The sequence below is a fragment of the Erithacus rubecula genome (assembly GCF_903797595.1).
Source record: "Erithacus rubecula genome assembly, chromosome: 1".
In the NCBI taxonomy this organism is placed as follows: domain Eukaryota; kingdom Metazoa; phylum Chordata; class Aves; order Passeriformes; family Muscicapidae; genus Erithacus; species Erithacus rubecula.
The window spans coordinates 45,820,844-45,837,095 of NC_136658.1; the positions used below are offsets into that span (position 1 = coordinate 45,820,844).

A 16,252-nucleotide genomic window follows, 5' to 3' on the forward strand; every position below is an offset into this window, starting at 1 on the left:
TCTTATATAATCAAAAAACCTGAGCAGTAGGGAAAGGACCATTGAGTAGAATATCTATCTCGAAAAGGCTGCATGAGACATCTTCTCCAGTCTTAATATATTAATCTATGTACAGAGGCATGGTCCAGGAAGAGAAACAAGAGAAACATGATGGAAAGACCTTTAAAGCAGGTCAAGGAAAGCCAGTCTCCTCCTCCACTCCACTCTGGTGAGATCCCACCTAGAGTACCTTGTCTAGCTCTGTGGTCCCTAGTATAAGAAAGACATGAATCTGTTGGATCAGGTCCACAGAATATCTCCAAAAAATGGTCAGAGGGATAGAGCACCCCTCTTAGAGGAATGCTAAGTATTTGGATTGTTTAGCCTGGAAGAGAAGGCTCTGGGGAGACCTTACTGTGGCCTTTTGTTGTTATAAAGGAGGAGTATAAAAAAGACTGAGAGATATTTTTTTTTACCAAGATCTGTAGTGACAGAACAAAGGGCAATGGTTTTAAACTGAAAGATAATGGGTTTAGGTGGGACATAAGAGATTTTTTTTTTTATGATGTAGGGTGTTGAGTCTTGCAACAGGTTGCCAAGAGCTGTGGATTCCCCAACCCCGAAAATGTTCAAGGCCAGGTTGGATGGGGCTCTGAGCAGCCTGGCCATGGTGAAAAGTCCCCTGCCCATGTCAGGGATGGTTGGACTTTAAATGCCCCCTTCAACCCAACTATTCTGATTCCATAATTATATGAATCAATTTCTAATAGCAGAGTGCTGTGAAATCTATGCTGAGTCCTCCTGCAACCTCTGTCTTTGTGGAGACATTAAGTCTCTATTCTTGGTACTGCATTGATGGACAGCTGAATTTTTAAGCGAATGACTCACTACAATCATGCAGAAACATGGCCATGGGGTCTCATTCAGTTGTACCCTAATTTATCATAGCTTTCACCTCATATCTTTCTATCATTGCATGGACAGCTGGTCTGGAAAGCAAGCTATTAATCAGTCTCTGCTAGTTGGAGAAGGCCAGTAACAATTCGTATTCAAATCATTTAGGTTGCCATTCACAATTCTCATTTCAGCATGCATTTAATCTGAAAACACTGGCCTTCCTTCTTTGTGCTTCCAGACACTCAGCATTCACTGTCAGACCCCACACAGTCCAGCTTATAATGCTCTGAAGACAGATTTACTAGCAAGGGCTTATGTTCTTACTGTGATTGCCTAGGCAGCAGCAGTGGTAGAAAAATAGCAATGAAAACAGGACAAGGAAAGAGGAAAGAATAAGCAGTTCAATAAGATATTTCAGGAAGTTCAGGCTGAGATGGAAGCACAGACAAACCCAAAAGAAATGGAGGGAGATTTAATAATGTAAAATGTGAGTGATATAAACAGAAGAGATATTTTTAGCATGGATGATGATGAATTTTATTTCTCAATATTTAATTTCCAACAAATATGAAACAGATTTTCAGTGCTTTTCAGTGTTTTTATGTCCTTTACACAAAATTAAATTTCAACCTTTTTTTTTCCATGCACTCATATTATTGAATTACTCTGAATGCTGTAAACTATTTTATGCCAATTTTATTTTATTGATAGACATTTAAACCAAAGTATTCTATATATTCTATATTTTCTATATTCTGTGTGGCAGACACCTTGAAGAAATGTTCCCTGTAGTGAGAATTTTTTATGCACATGAGGATCATGAAGCAATACATTCTTTTTCCTACATAGAAATAAGGAACACAATACAACGTGTCATTGTTCATACAGAGAATTTGTTAATATTTAGAATCAAAGAGCAATTTTAAAAATGACACACATAAAATCTAGAAAGAGAGCATTAAGGATATTATTCTTCTGCTTATAAAATGCCATGTGGTATGCTTGCACTTACATATCCAAAACTACCTTGAAATACTGCTAAACACCAACATACTTTACTGAAATATCACAACGCAAGATTTGCACTGTCAACACTAAAATAAACCATCTGCATTTACAATTACTATGACACTGTCTCTCAAGCATCTTACATTCTTTCATAACATATTTTGCTACATTTTTAGAAAACAGGAATATCACTGTCAGTGAATAGAAAATATTTAAAAGTTTTTCTGGTCATTAGTATCTTTAGGTTTATTGCAACACTGTCAATAAAGTATCAGTTGTAAACACAGTTGTAAACTAAACACAATGTAAGGTTACCTAATGTCTTTAGGTTTTTAAGTGTCTGTATTCCTTAATGAATATTGATGGAACTTAGGATACACTACAGCACTTCCATTTATGTGTTAGTGTTCCTGAAGTCTTAAAAATAAATATTCTCTAACATGTTCAATGCTTCTAGCGCTTGTTTCTTACAAAAATCTGCCATCTTACTGTAAATCAATTATGAAATAGTCAAAAGTGACATTATACCATAAAATCAAGGGGAACAGAAAGCTATATAATGTCAAGATTCAGTTCTGCAATGTTGTTAAAATATGCTGTTATGTGATATTAAGTGAACACTTACCCCCACAGACATCACCATCTGCATTTTCACACTGTCGATCATCACATTCACAGTTTCTGCCATGAACTCTGCTGTCTCCTGGAGGGAAACAAGTGCATTGGCCACATTCACATCTCCCTGTAAGAATAAATAATTGCTAGAGTCATGATTTCATGTAAAGTAAAATAAATTGAATAAACCCAAAATTGTGCTACATCCTAACCCCAAAGACAAACCACAAGTTACACTGTATTAATTAAAGTATAGCACATAAGCACAATTAAAAACAAACAAACAAACAACATAACAAAACAAAACTATTCCTCCTCCATGGAAACCAGATGGAAAGTGTATCACTGTTATAATCTCAGTGGAAACAGCAACAATAAGCAATCACTGGCATTGCATGTTTTTCATATCTGAACTTAGCATAACTGAGCTGGTCCATGCTTATCTGCATAATTAACATCTATAATTGATCTAAAATATTTAGCACATATCTCAGAAACCAATGTAATCAAAATTAAATTTTCTATGCATAGAGCTAAATAAGATAGTCTCTATTTATTTAGAAACATAATATTTTGTCCAGATCTGAGGAAATAAGCACAACCTCTGCTACAGTCTCCCCTTCCATCAATCTATTTATAGGAGAGCTCCCCAGACCTTAAAGGGGCAACAGATTTATCCAAGCTCCCACATATCTTCATTACAAAACCCTAATACTAAGTGGCCAGATGTGGAAAAAATTAATATCCAGGACAGTTTTACATTGCACATATCTGAGACAAACCCCATTCAGGTAAGGAGTTCTGACTTCTAAGAATTTACCTCTATATGTCTTTAAATTATTTTATGCAATGCTGATGAGAGAACATTCTAAATATGGCACAAACCATAGACCAAATTGATGGGCTTGGGAAGGGCTATTGTGTGTAAAAAAAAGGCACCAGAGACGTGGACTAGGATGCAGAAAACCTGCCCTTATTGATTTAATTTAGTCACAGCATCAGTGAAACTCAGCTTGGGCCCTCTCACTGCTCTACTCACTACAACCCCCAAATTTATAGTATTGATGGAAAGTAAAAAATATCCTCCAAGTGCAGCCTTTCATTACACAACCAGACAGTTCACAACACACTGAACTATTTTTTTCCAGCATTTACTGAAGTATTTTATTGAATGGGAAAGGACTGTTAATGAAAACCTCAGTGAAGGTCTTCTAACTGTAGGACTGTAGGTGTCATGACAATAAAACCTTTTAGGGTAAGGTACTGACAGATAATTAATAATATTCTTCTCTTCCCAACTTCTAACCTTAATTTGTTATATTTGTTTTTGGGGCCTTGGGGTTGATTTTTTGGTTTGGGGTTTGTGGGGTTTTTTTGAAGGGGGGGGGGGTTGGTTTTTGTTTTTGTTTTTTTAAAGAAAACAGTCTAATTAAGATAGATTAGGGAGAGATCTTTTTACTTATGGAAAAAAAATTTCTAAGCTCATTTTATAACTTGTATACTCTTCATCTTCCCAAGCCTCCACTACATCACACCCCTGAGCTGACATTTTACACACTAGAATTCAATCTACAGGGATGGAAAGTGCAAGAATTTTTGAAAAGACATACTGATAAAGAGAATCAGAGTAAATACTTCTTAACTGTATTACATGCATAATTTAAAAACTATGTTGCATTGCCAATTATATGAGGATACTTGTTTCAGAAATAAACTTCTAGGAAGTGCATCTACTGCATCATGAAAGAGAGTTGTGCTTAGTAATCATGCCAAAATTTAAGATATGATTTTCTACAGAAGAAATTATGGCATTTGCCTTCATTCTCTAAGCTATAGTTATTTGCCAAGGACAGCCACATGAGAAATTGGGGAAAGAAATCCTTAGTGCTTAAATATACAGAGAAATTTATTCAGTCTAATTTATCTCTTTTTATGCATTCACCTCAGACAACCTGATCACTTTTACAAAAGTGTCACATCACCCTGTCCCAAGGAACAGTCAGTAACTGATAGGCTGAAAGGCACCTGATGAACAGGACCCATCTGTTGTGGAGACTGTAACAAAAACAAAAGAAGATTCTTCAGCACTGGTCTCCCGGTCAGCCATTGCTATAATAAGGATGCCTCAAAATAGTAAAATCATTTAAGCAAGCTGCTTTGACTAGAGGAGTCAGCAGAGGTGGAAAATCCTCCAGGGGAATGAGAAAAGGAAGGTTCCTTAATGAGGATCCTGCATGTTCTGTAACCAAGCATTATCTTCTGTAATGCTTCATTTAGTAAGTCAGAGTCCAGTGGCTGGTCCCTTGTACTGCAGTGGGAACAGGCTCCTCTCAGTCCCTGCTGCAAGTAATATTTATTCATTTTAGCTAATGTGCAACAGTTTCACCAGCAGAAAAATGGAGGGAAGCCCATCCCTAGGCAGATTGGACATGATTGTCATGCAAAAGATACAAGATCAAAGAGAATATAGGTCCTACTTTCTCAATCTATGCTTTTTTTTTTTTTTTTTAACCTGCCTGTCACCTAAGTCCAGGTTATGGTTTAGATTATCTGACTGCAGACCTCAGCAGAACTGAAGTGTCTTGAAAACAGACAGAAACCTCCGTCAGCAAATGCTCTGGAAAAGGATTTCTTTGAGCTATTTCTCTATTTTTAATATATATAATTATAGTAGTTTATTACACTGCTGCTGAAATTGATACTCAAATTATTAGTTCCTTTACTTTTGCAAATGTTACAAGATCAGCATGAGAAATTAATTTAACAATGTCATTAAATAACTGCAACTTTGTACTGGCTATAAAAACATTCTGCCACCAAAAGTAGTGAGATTTTGTTGAAATTATGTAAAGTGGGCTCACTCTAAGGAGATAATTTAAGACTTTAAATTATATTGCTTCTCAACAGCCAAATATATAGTATACAGCTGCTGCTGAAATATCAGAAGCCACACCTTATTCTGTAATCTTCTTCTCTTAGCTATTGTGATAAAATACTTACCAAACATATTCAATCATTTGAAAGTAATTTGAAGCTCACATTATACTGAAAAGGGATCAGCACTTTACTAAACATACTCTTTCTTTGTATAGAATAATAGGTTTACCATAGCAACCTGATTATACAGGGAAAGCTACTGCCATACATCCTAAATTCTCTTTAAATTCCAAGGCACACAGAAACAATTAAGCATGGGATGACTATAATAGTCTGCACCTTCCCAACCATCTGTGCAAGAGCAACACTTTATGAGAGAAAGAAACCAGTTCACCTCAGGCATTTTACAGCAAGTGGCTTCCACTCTTCCTTGCTAAACAGGGGGAGTAAATGTCACAGCCTGATGGCTTCAGATGAAGGAAGCTTTATGATGGAAGTTGTATGAGCCATTGAAAAGCTAAAGCTATGTACTGCAATGCAAGATGCTAGGAATAGAATAATTATACAAGACATTTATTTGCCTACAGTCTTAATATTTCCTCACACTTCTTCCTCACATTGATGTCAATATGAGTATTAACTTATCACTTAGAAGTGTTAGGACTTGACAAAAGATCAGATTGGGTTGGGTTTTTGTTTTTAAAGGGAATTAAAATGCCACATTTCATCAAAACACAAGTTAATTAGATAACTGACTCTAGAATTCTAAAAAAATGTCATAAGCTATTAGCTTTTGATTTTATTCCCCATTTAATATAGCATTTTTTCATTTCTCATGTCCAACATTTATAAAAACATAACTGAACAGTATCTAGATTTACATTAAGCCTGTTCATATGCAAATTGCTGTGACTATTACCTCCTTACATTCATACCAATTTCCAGTTGCATATATGGATTAACTGAAAGTCTCCTTTGTACTACAGGCAATTTTAAAACACTGTGTTAGAAGCATATAATTTGTGTAATAAGGCATTTTTACCCTGTTATTGCCAGCAAAGGAAGAGATAGTAACAGCTTTCAATGTAAAAATAAACACTGAATAAAAGAAGATATTCTTCATTGTCTTCCCCTGGCTGTAATTCCATAACATACAGCATTTTTCTGTTCAAGATGATGAATTTTTATCTTCTAAATTTAAACAAATAAATAAAGCCTTTTTTTTTTTTAAGTGTATGAGGAATACTGTGACAACTTGCACTGCAACTGTGGTAGAAGCAAGACAGGTTCACTTGGCATATTAAAAAAAATGGTATTTCAGGCTACTGATAAATAGGAGGGAATCTGTCTTTAGTAAGGACTTTTCTGCCCCATGGCTGTCCCAGGCTTGACATCTGAAAGCATTACCTATCAGAAACTGCAATTTCTTTTTTATCATGTAATCTCAACTTGAGCACATTCAGTAAAGCTGCTGTGTCTTTCTGCCAACAGAACCCATTTCATGCTGGATGTGAGCAAGAAGATCTAAAACAATGTCCAGAAATAGCATATAAGAGAAGGAGGATGGGAAGATTTGTACTGAAGATCACAAAGTTTCAGTGGATATAAAGGGTGAGGGGAAGCAGATGTGGCTGAAGGAAGTAATAGCAGGTAGCAAATTCAAGTAAGGCAAAAGAAAATCCATTGATTGAGTGGTGGAGGGAATAAAAGACTAGCAAGGGGAACAAACAATTCCACAAAATTGGCAAACAAAATGCAACAGTTGCCAAAAATAGGGTGGGCAATATCATTGTGTCTTGCTCAGTCTGAGGTGCTCAGAGCAGCACACTCCAGCTGGGCTTGATCAATGTGGAGAAATTTAGACTCAAGCAGGAAACAGCTACAGAATTCTCACTGGCCATGCATTGTGTGCTTTGTATGCCCTATTCCAAAAGTTGCCTGGAATTAATTCCCATCTAGAAAGGCTTTAAAAAAAAAATCCTATAAAAATACTGTACTGACCAGACAACAATAATTCTGCCTTATACATGAAAGGATCCTTGGGGTTTAAAATGCTGGCAATTCTTCCATCTACTTGGTTGGGTGGTTTATGAGGTATCAGAAAAAGAGATGCTTTGGAAGCATCTGAAGTATGTACAAAAGTATCCTTAGAACCACTTTAAATGCATGAATATCTGACTGATCTCACCCAAATAATGAAAATCTGGGGATTGGTTTCTTACAAGAACTTTAGACAAGCAAGATATGAACCTGCACCTGCAGCTATGACGGAAAAAAAATTTCTTCTTCTAAAAAAGTTTTAGAACTATCAGTACAAGATACAAGAACCACAAAGGAATTATTTTCTTGTACTTTCTTAAATCTTCTAGGACTTCTCTACTAGGCTCTTAGGGACTTGGGGTGAAGGACTCGTTTTTGTGGAGATAATTTGAAAATTGGGTGGCAATTTGGTTTTCCAAAAAATGTTCAAGCAACAAGCACTTTTTTTCTCCTGCAATGCATTATGAAAAATAAATTTATACATTTATCTCCTCATACAAAAGAGAAAACATTCTTGCTGGGGTTTGGATTGGGAACTATCTTTCTCTGTCTAATCAGTATACAGAAAGTAAACATGTCTAGAGTTTACTCATAAAAAGAGATTATTTGCAGCATGACTGACCCAAGACCTCAACTAAAGATATAAAAGGTCCAGAGAAGGGCTTAGCTGAATCATACCAACATAAAATGAAATGAAAATGGCTTTAATAAATCTAGAGTAATTTCCAAACTTCAGACTTTTGTGCTCCTTTTTTTAAAGAATTTTGTATATGAAAATAAACTTTGAGCAGCAAGTGCTGAGATTTTTATTTAAATAGCATGAAAAGTAGCAGACTTATATAATTGGGTTAAATATCTGCATTTTTCTTAGTCTTATTGGTCACCTCCCAGGTGCAATAACTGCATTAGCTACTACACTCAGCACTATCAACAGGTCTGAAATAAATGGATATAAATATATGTAAATATTTGGCATAGAAAAACAGCAGAAATTCACAAATTAAGAAAGTCTTCTGTTAAAGCAGCTTGAGACTTTCCACTACTGTGTGTTTTATCAGGTTGTTCAGTAATACAAAGTACCAGGATTTCCCTTATATACTAGGTATCATGGGCATATTTTCTTAGACAGAAAGAGTATGTTTCTTTCTGTTTTTAAGAAACTGAATTGCTTTATGATGTGAAAGAGCACCAGAAAGGTCTGACAGTTAAGTTTGTCCTTAAGGGTATAAAACCTCAAAACACAAAAATCCCCAAATAACCCTAAGATAAAAAGATCTCAAGAAATAAAACTATGCTATCTCAAGTAATGCAAGTTTCACAACACTGCAAGCAACTGAATACCCAGAACTGTAAAAGCAAGTGTTATGCAAGTTCAACTTCAAATGAGTGAGATGTCCCCCAGCTTTAGAACACACACAATGTATGACTGAAGTCTGATTGCAAAGCTGGCATATGGCACACAAGGTAAATGCTTTTTCTTTGTGACAGCTTAATAGTGAAATACTTCTTTAGATAATTCCACTCAACAGCACCACTTTACAGATTTAGCATCAGATAGTCTTTCAGAGCTCCTGCCAGTCAGCAGTACTGATTTGTATCTCCTTTTCCATGCTGCCTTTCTTTTTTTTTTTTCCCTACTTTTTGTTTTTCATTTTTTCCCCTTTCTGTCTTTAAAGATTTTGGTAAGAAGTACTGCTGCACTGCCAGTTTCCTTTTCAGACTGTCAGTTTGACATCCGCTATCACCATCATCAAGCTGACACGTCTCCTCCATCTGCTTGCTCTCAGTAGCCCTGCTTTGAGGATGCACTTGAAAGCTTTTCCTTTCTGCACAGCCAACAGGGAATTTCTAGAGGAGTTCCAGGAGAGGAGTCACCCAGAACACCCCTGCCCATTTTGCAGGAGCAGAATTTCAGCCGTATGCATCACTTTTCCTGGTGGCATCTTCCTCAGGTTCTCCCACTGGGGGTGCATCCTTGACAGTTCACTCACTATATTAAGGGGACAAGTAGGACTAGGAAGGCAATTACTTCTCTGTTTGAAAGAAAGGTGATAGTCAAAGTCACCCCATGGAGGAGAGATGTGTGAAGACGACAAGAAAGAAGGTGGCAAAACACATTCTAAAGAAATGTGTTGTTAAGGCAGAGAACAGTGGAAATTGAAGGGGAGGAGAAAGAACACACTGGGGGAAAAGAGAGAAATAGGCAGCATGGCAGATTTTACTCTGATTATGTACAAACCCCAGAATTCAGCAAGCTGTTATCTGATTTTTAAATTCCTTTCCTCTGATAATCTTTTTCATTATTCCCCCCACCAAAATGCTTTCAGAAACTTAAACTGTGAAGAAAAAATACTGAAAAGAGATGCCACTAAATCAAGCAAAGGATAAAAAGCATTCTACTATAACTAACATTCCCATAGAATATTAAAAATGAAGATATGTTTGATTTAAAGGGTCTGACCTGAGAATGCTTCCCCTTCACCTTGGCAACTATCAGGAAAAATAAAAGTCTCATTTCCTTTTCAGTCTATTCAGCTGCCTAATACTTAGCATAAGCTGCTACAAAATATTTTCTAGCAAAAGCCAAACATAATAAAGAGCTGCAAAAAAATCCCATAGTGAAAGATACATGAAACACAAGGCCATTGTTCAAGAAGCTGGGATGGCTTTTCAGCCATTTAAAGCTTTATAAATTTGACTGCCTTATCATTCAGAGGATTGACTGCTTACCCCATTTTTTGCATCATCTGCCATGTAAAGAGTCGTAGCACTAATTCCACAGAGGTATTTAATTTGCAGATTAATTTACTAGAAAATGTCAACTGCTTTGGGGAAATTTAATCACCAAAATGTTAACCTTGTTCACTTCCTGCTGATTCCTGTTGTTTATTAGATAGCAAAATTCAAGATATTTTAGGGTTGTAATAGAAGCCTATCAAAACCTTTAAACTCTTAAGTGGTCTGCTCTTTGGAGCTTTAGCTAAGATTAAAGTGCTTAATAAGAGTAAAACAACAATATTAAAAGATTGAACTGCATAGCAACCATCAATACTATCTGCAGATAACAGACTGCTAAGTTCAGAAACCATGGCAACAAATAACATCACACTGTATCTACCTTATTGATTAGCTTTCACCTCAAGACTTTTTCCAGAAATGAAAGACATTTCCTAGCAACTGCATCATCTACTGAGTTGTTCCAAGCTAAAACGCTCTTACCCTTACTATTAAGAAAAATTTTTTCTTTTTTGCTGCCAACTGGCCAGATTGTGCACTAGTCTCTTGTTACAAGGCTCTCTAATCTGTTGTAAAGACACTGCCTTATGGCTCTTAAAATCTTCGCCCCAAATTTAATGGCATCTGAGAAGGAATGCTTTTTGCAGCACCCAAAAAGGCTGGCTCTGTGGAAAAGTATCCAAAATGGAACAAAGAAATAGCAGCTTTTGAATGAGTTTGAATGAAGGAGTAACAGCTTTTTTAATGCAAAGGTTATCTTCAGAAAACAACACAATGAAGGATTCTTCACTTCCCCACTCTATGATTTGAAGTATTAGTATTAAATTCTTCATTGCAAGTAACCCTGGGTTTGCAGATTACAAGAAGAGTGCATAGCAATGACAAACCAGTGACTCAAGGGCTCTCAAAGGACCAGCCAGGTACATTATGTATCACTCTACAGGTGTGTACTTGTTTAAAGTCCTTGCAAGTAATTCCCTCTTTGCTCATCTGTCTGGATAGAACCTCATGAGCAGGCAAGGACACTGGCAAGTCTGAGTTGGAGAGAACAGGTATAATTAGGAGCCACGTGTATTTGTACTCAGCCTCCTGTTTGGATGACCTGAACAAAACCCAGCAATCAGAGACAGAAGTTTTCAAGCCAGTTGAAACTCCTGCAACAAATAATTAAAGCCTACCAGTGAGGGCTTTCCTATTTCCACCACAAAAGAGTTGGATTTGAGATCAGTGTCCAAACACAACAGTGCTCTGAAACACTAAATTTAAGGCATTTTTTTTACTTAGCTAACTCAAACTCCTATGAAGTGCTCAAAACTGAAGCAATTGACTATACTTTAATATTCTTGTTAATACTGAGGGGAAAAAAAACAGGTTTATAGTGTGAATTAGCCCAAACATTTCTAGAAGGATCTGCCAAAGAAGTTGTGCTCCTGCCCAGATTTCTGTCTTGTCTGGAGCTGACCTTTATTTTGCTGGTCAGCCACAATCAACAGATTAACCTGTGTGTTTAAGCTGTAGATGCAAAATGCAGCAGGCTTTTTGTGCAGCCAACCTGATTCTTCTCTACCACCTGTTTTCAGTCTTGACCCACTCTGCCACCAACTGCTCTGTGTCTGCTCTCAGTGAGAATAGTGATGTCTGGAAGTGCCTCAGCCCTTGGCCAGTGTCACACACTGGACAGGAGAGGGGAAAACATCATCAATGGGCAAAAGAGGTGCTTGAAACTGAATGGAAACCAGGGAGCACAAAAGTATTTTTCCCATTAGTGCAGAGACTCTTAGACTATCACACAAGAACTGGGAGTGCCAGGGAAAAAATATATAACTCTCAATTCTTCCCATAGTTTCTCTCAAGAAGGAAGAGAAGGTGTCCGCAGTGTTCCCCAGAAAACTTTAAAAGCCCTCCAGCAGTTGGAGAATTCAAAACCTATGATCAGTTATTAGTCCCTTTGAAAACTTTAGTCAACAAGATTTTGAGGAATATTTCAGTCACAGGAATAATATCAAATATTGCATCTCTTTTGGTTTGTGACTAATCATTTCTGTCTTTAAAAGTCACTTTTTAAAAAGCGATACAGTTATCAACATTGATACATGGAAAAACTAAAGATGGAAAGCAAGATTAACAAAATTTTTTACAGTGTTGGAAACATTCTGAATTCAAATGAATCAAAACTAGAAAAACTAAGGCCTCTTATATAAATCAGAGAGTAACACAATCTTTTACAACTGATTAATAACGTTAAGACTTTAAAGCCTAATAAGTACTGTAGGTAATTCTATGTTAAACTGCAAACATCTATCCTCTTCTGTTTTGAAATAAGTATAGATACTACACAAAGCACTGCTTTGTCAGTCTCCTCAGTCATCATGTAAGAATGCAAAGACAATGCAAATAGTTCTTTCTACAGACCAATTGCTCTATTAAATATTTAAAACTTCATCTGAAATGAGATTGCTGGCTAGGAAAAAAAAGCAATCCTTTCAAGGAAAAAGCAATATTCACTGTAATAGCCTAGCAACAAAGTATCTGCCAAGCTGAAGAACAACTGAGCAGAGAAATCTGGGCCTATCCAGTGAACCTTGAAGGTTTTTGTCTTTCTGCATAGAGAAAGAATGCATCAAACCGACCTGCTGTAGCAATTTGTGCACCTTTTCTCCCCCAAAATACTTTTTCTAAGCATGACCAGTAAATTGTAAACTAAATCTGTCTATTTCCCACTAATGCATGTATGGAGAACATAGTGTTCCCAGAGACAGCAGTCACCATTACTGAAATCTAAAGGTAAATGCAACTCTCTATACCCCCTCCAGCTATTTAGGAACAGTTCTTCACAAATTTATAGCAAGGTTATTCAAGGGGAGAGGGATGAAAGGACTCAACCCTTCACATAAACCACATTTTTGAAATAAACCCTATAAAAATTTATTTCAGTACATTTTTAATGTTAGCTAAAGCTCATTGTTAAAACAGTGAAAGTCAACAAAGCAGAAACACGATGGAGATGTCAATTTAAAGGTGGGAGAGGTTCCTGGGAGCTATTTCTGTCTTTTTTTAGTGTTTTTACACTTAAAGGTAGGAGCAGGAGAAATTATCTTAATGGTTTCAGGGGCAGCAGAAGATGGGACATGATGAGAAGACCATTAAAAAATGGTCTTACATACAGTAAGTATGCTCTGGAGTATGCAAGCACAGGAAATGTAGTCTAAGCTTCTAAAGAAAGCATTCCCAGACTCACAGCAGAGATAAGGATGAAGGCTTAATTTGGATGAGTAATGAAATCTTATTAGTGTTAAGGCCAGATATACCAAAAACTTGTAAATCTGGCAAAAAAAAAAAATTTGATGGCATATACCTAGATGAGATGAAAGTAAAATTTTTGGTCATAAGGTCAGAACCCAAAAGCAAAACTATTTACACAGAATAATAAAACTTGAAGGATAAGCTGGAGTGCCCCTAACGCCCTGAGAATTTAAAATTCCAAATGGAAGGAAAGAAGAGCAAAGATCCTTGCAAATCACCGAATCACACAATCATTTAGGTTGGAAAAGATCACCAAAGAATGCCAAGTCCAACCATTAACCCACCACTGGCAAGGCCACCACTAAAACACATCTCAAAGTGTAACAGTTCTAGCTCTTCTAAATACCTTCAGGGTATGATCAAGTTCTTTTGGGGGAAAAATACTTGCAAAATCATTGCATTTGCAGTATAGAATCAGAAGCACAGAATCATATACTTTTTTGGCTTGGAAGGGACCTCTAAAGGTCATTTAGTCCAAACCCTTTAGAGTGAGCAGAGACATGTTCAACCTGTTCCAGTGTTTCACCACCCTCATAATAAAAATGTGTTCCTTACATCTAATCTGATTCTACTCTCTTTTAGTTTAAAACGATTTCCCCCGTCATATCAATATATTGCACTCGGATTGTCTTTTGACATTTGAGATGGAGCTTGTTTTATTTTGTATACTGATTTTATTGGTCTTCTGAACACTGAACATTGGTGGCTTTTTTTTGGATAAGCCTGGATTGTCTTTCAATTAGATACTAAAGTGAGGCAGGGTTGTGTGTATGGTTTCATGTGTATTACTTACACTGTGTAAACTATCCAGATTGTGGACAGTTTTCCATTGTGCCATGAAACTTCTTGGGAAAATATATTTCTTTTTCATTAATTCCAGCTATAAATAAAGTAGTGGAGAAACAGATAGAGATGGGTGTACTGTTTCCTGTTGTGATCTTTGAGACAGGATGGATGAATGAGTCATTCATTTAAGTAGCAGTGGTGATAACGAAGGCTTCAAGGAAGATATTAAATTCTGTCATTGTGATCTGCCTGTGCTCAGGCTCTGGATCCTGAAAGAAACACTCTCAGGCTGTCCAGGTCTGCTGCAACACAGCCTGCTCTGGCAGTTACCTGCTGATGCTTTGCTTGTTGACCTCTTTTACCATCAAAGCTTCTGAAAACCAGGCTATTACTGTGCAAAGTGGAGAGTCCTGATGTCTCTGGCAGTGATGCTGAAATGCATGAAGCCTTGCTGCTGGGGAAAAGACAGGGCTGCTGCTCTTGGGAAGGAAGCAGAGAGTGATGGACTTTTTAAAATAAATTTTTCATTTCTCTGCGTGTGTGTGCACTGCAAGTGTTTTGGTGTGTTTTGCATGTCATAGTACATGTGGTTGCTGCTTGTTTTCAGCTGATGTCTCCACTGCTCTTTTTCCCTCTCACAACTGAGTATCAGTTTCTGCCCTTGCCTGATCTATAATTTCCACCCCCTGTAACTTATGCCTCCCACTATTTCTCACAGAAAAATAATGAGTTCTGCTGATTATTTTCCTTATTTCTTCCCACTCCCTCAGCACCAAGCCTCACTAGCCCTCCCACTCCAGGAAGGGGGAAAAGAAAATAACAACAAAGTAAGTAATTCTTCTGTGGTAGACTCTTACTTGCTGCTGCCGGTGCTCTGCCATAACTCAAATTCCTGGGGAGAGGGGTTAAAATCCAAGCAGGTGCTGGAACACATCTTGCTTCACAGGAATCTAATAACACACCAGTTTTTTCAGTTGCATGGAGCTGCTGAGGGAAGGCTTAAATACAATTTTCTTGTGACTATACTAGTAAGAGGAGCCAAACCATCTTCTTTAAGAAATAAATGCTCTTTGGATCATTACTCCTTGCTTTTATAAACAAAGTAAAAAAAACCCACAGAACTATTAGGTTAGACAACAGATTTGTAGAATTAATTGCTTTTTAAGTATAGCATTGAACTGTTGCTTTTATCTGTCTTGAGTTATTTGGAGTACTTTTCTGTAGAACAGCACTAAAAGTAGATCCCATATTCATGCTGAATTCAAAGCAATTTTCACAAACAGGTCTATCCTGTTTCTATAATAAAATGTTTATAGCAAGTATGGAATATTCCATGTAGGCCTCATTTCTGACTGACAGCAGGTTATACAGATTGTCAACTAATGTGCTCTGTGATTTGATTTGGGGAAGTTTTTTGTTTGGTTTTTTTTTCTGGTGTTGGGGTGTGTATTTTTTTTTTTTGGTTAGTTTTTTTGGGGTTTTTTGTTTTTTGGTTTTTTTTTTATTTTTGGATGCTTTTTTTTGTGTTTTGGGGGTTTTTTGTTTGTTTGTTTGTTTTTTGTTTTGGATTTGTTTTGGTTTTGTTTTGGTTGTTTTTTTTTTTTTTTGTATTTGCTAAACAGAACTCTGACATTTCCTAGAAAAGGCCTGGGATGAATTTTTGAGAGTCTGTAAAAATCCATTTGAGTAAACATGGCTTTAGCACTAATTCATGGCATGCTAAACTCAGAGATGATATCCTAGTGCTAGAACAATGTTTTCACCACTAAGATTTGCCTGTTGTCTGTTTTTTAATAAAATTTCAATCTCTCACAGGCAAAGCCATGAACAACAACTGCTACTTTACACATGCTGGAAATCTTCATGGTTCATCTCCAGTGGCTGTTGTGAACCCAAGTCTAGGCTTTACAGCTGGGTTTGTCACCAGGGAAAGCCACCTTCCCCTTCTGGAGGAATGTGGGGATGTGGGTTTTTTTCATAATTCCACTTCTCATGCTGACTGCTTTAAATG

General features: G+C 36.8%; 1 protein-coding gene across 1 annotated transcript in view; it reads right to left on the minus strand.

Moving 5' to 3' along the window:
- ITGBL1 (integrin subunit beta like 1) overlaps positions 1-16,252 on the minus strand; it is a 126,891-nt gene that overhangs the window by 17,099 nt on the left and 93,540 nt on the right. Inside the window, exon 8 of the mRNA XM_079319842.1 lies at positions 2,510-2,626. Within this exon, the coding sequence (XP_079175968.1) occupies positions 2,510-2,626 (117 nt within the window). The remainder of the gene's footprint in view (positions 1-2,509; positions 2,627-16,252) is intronic.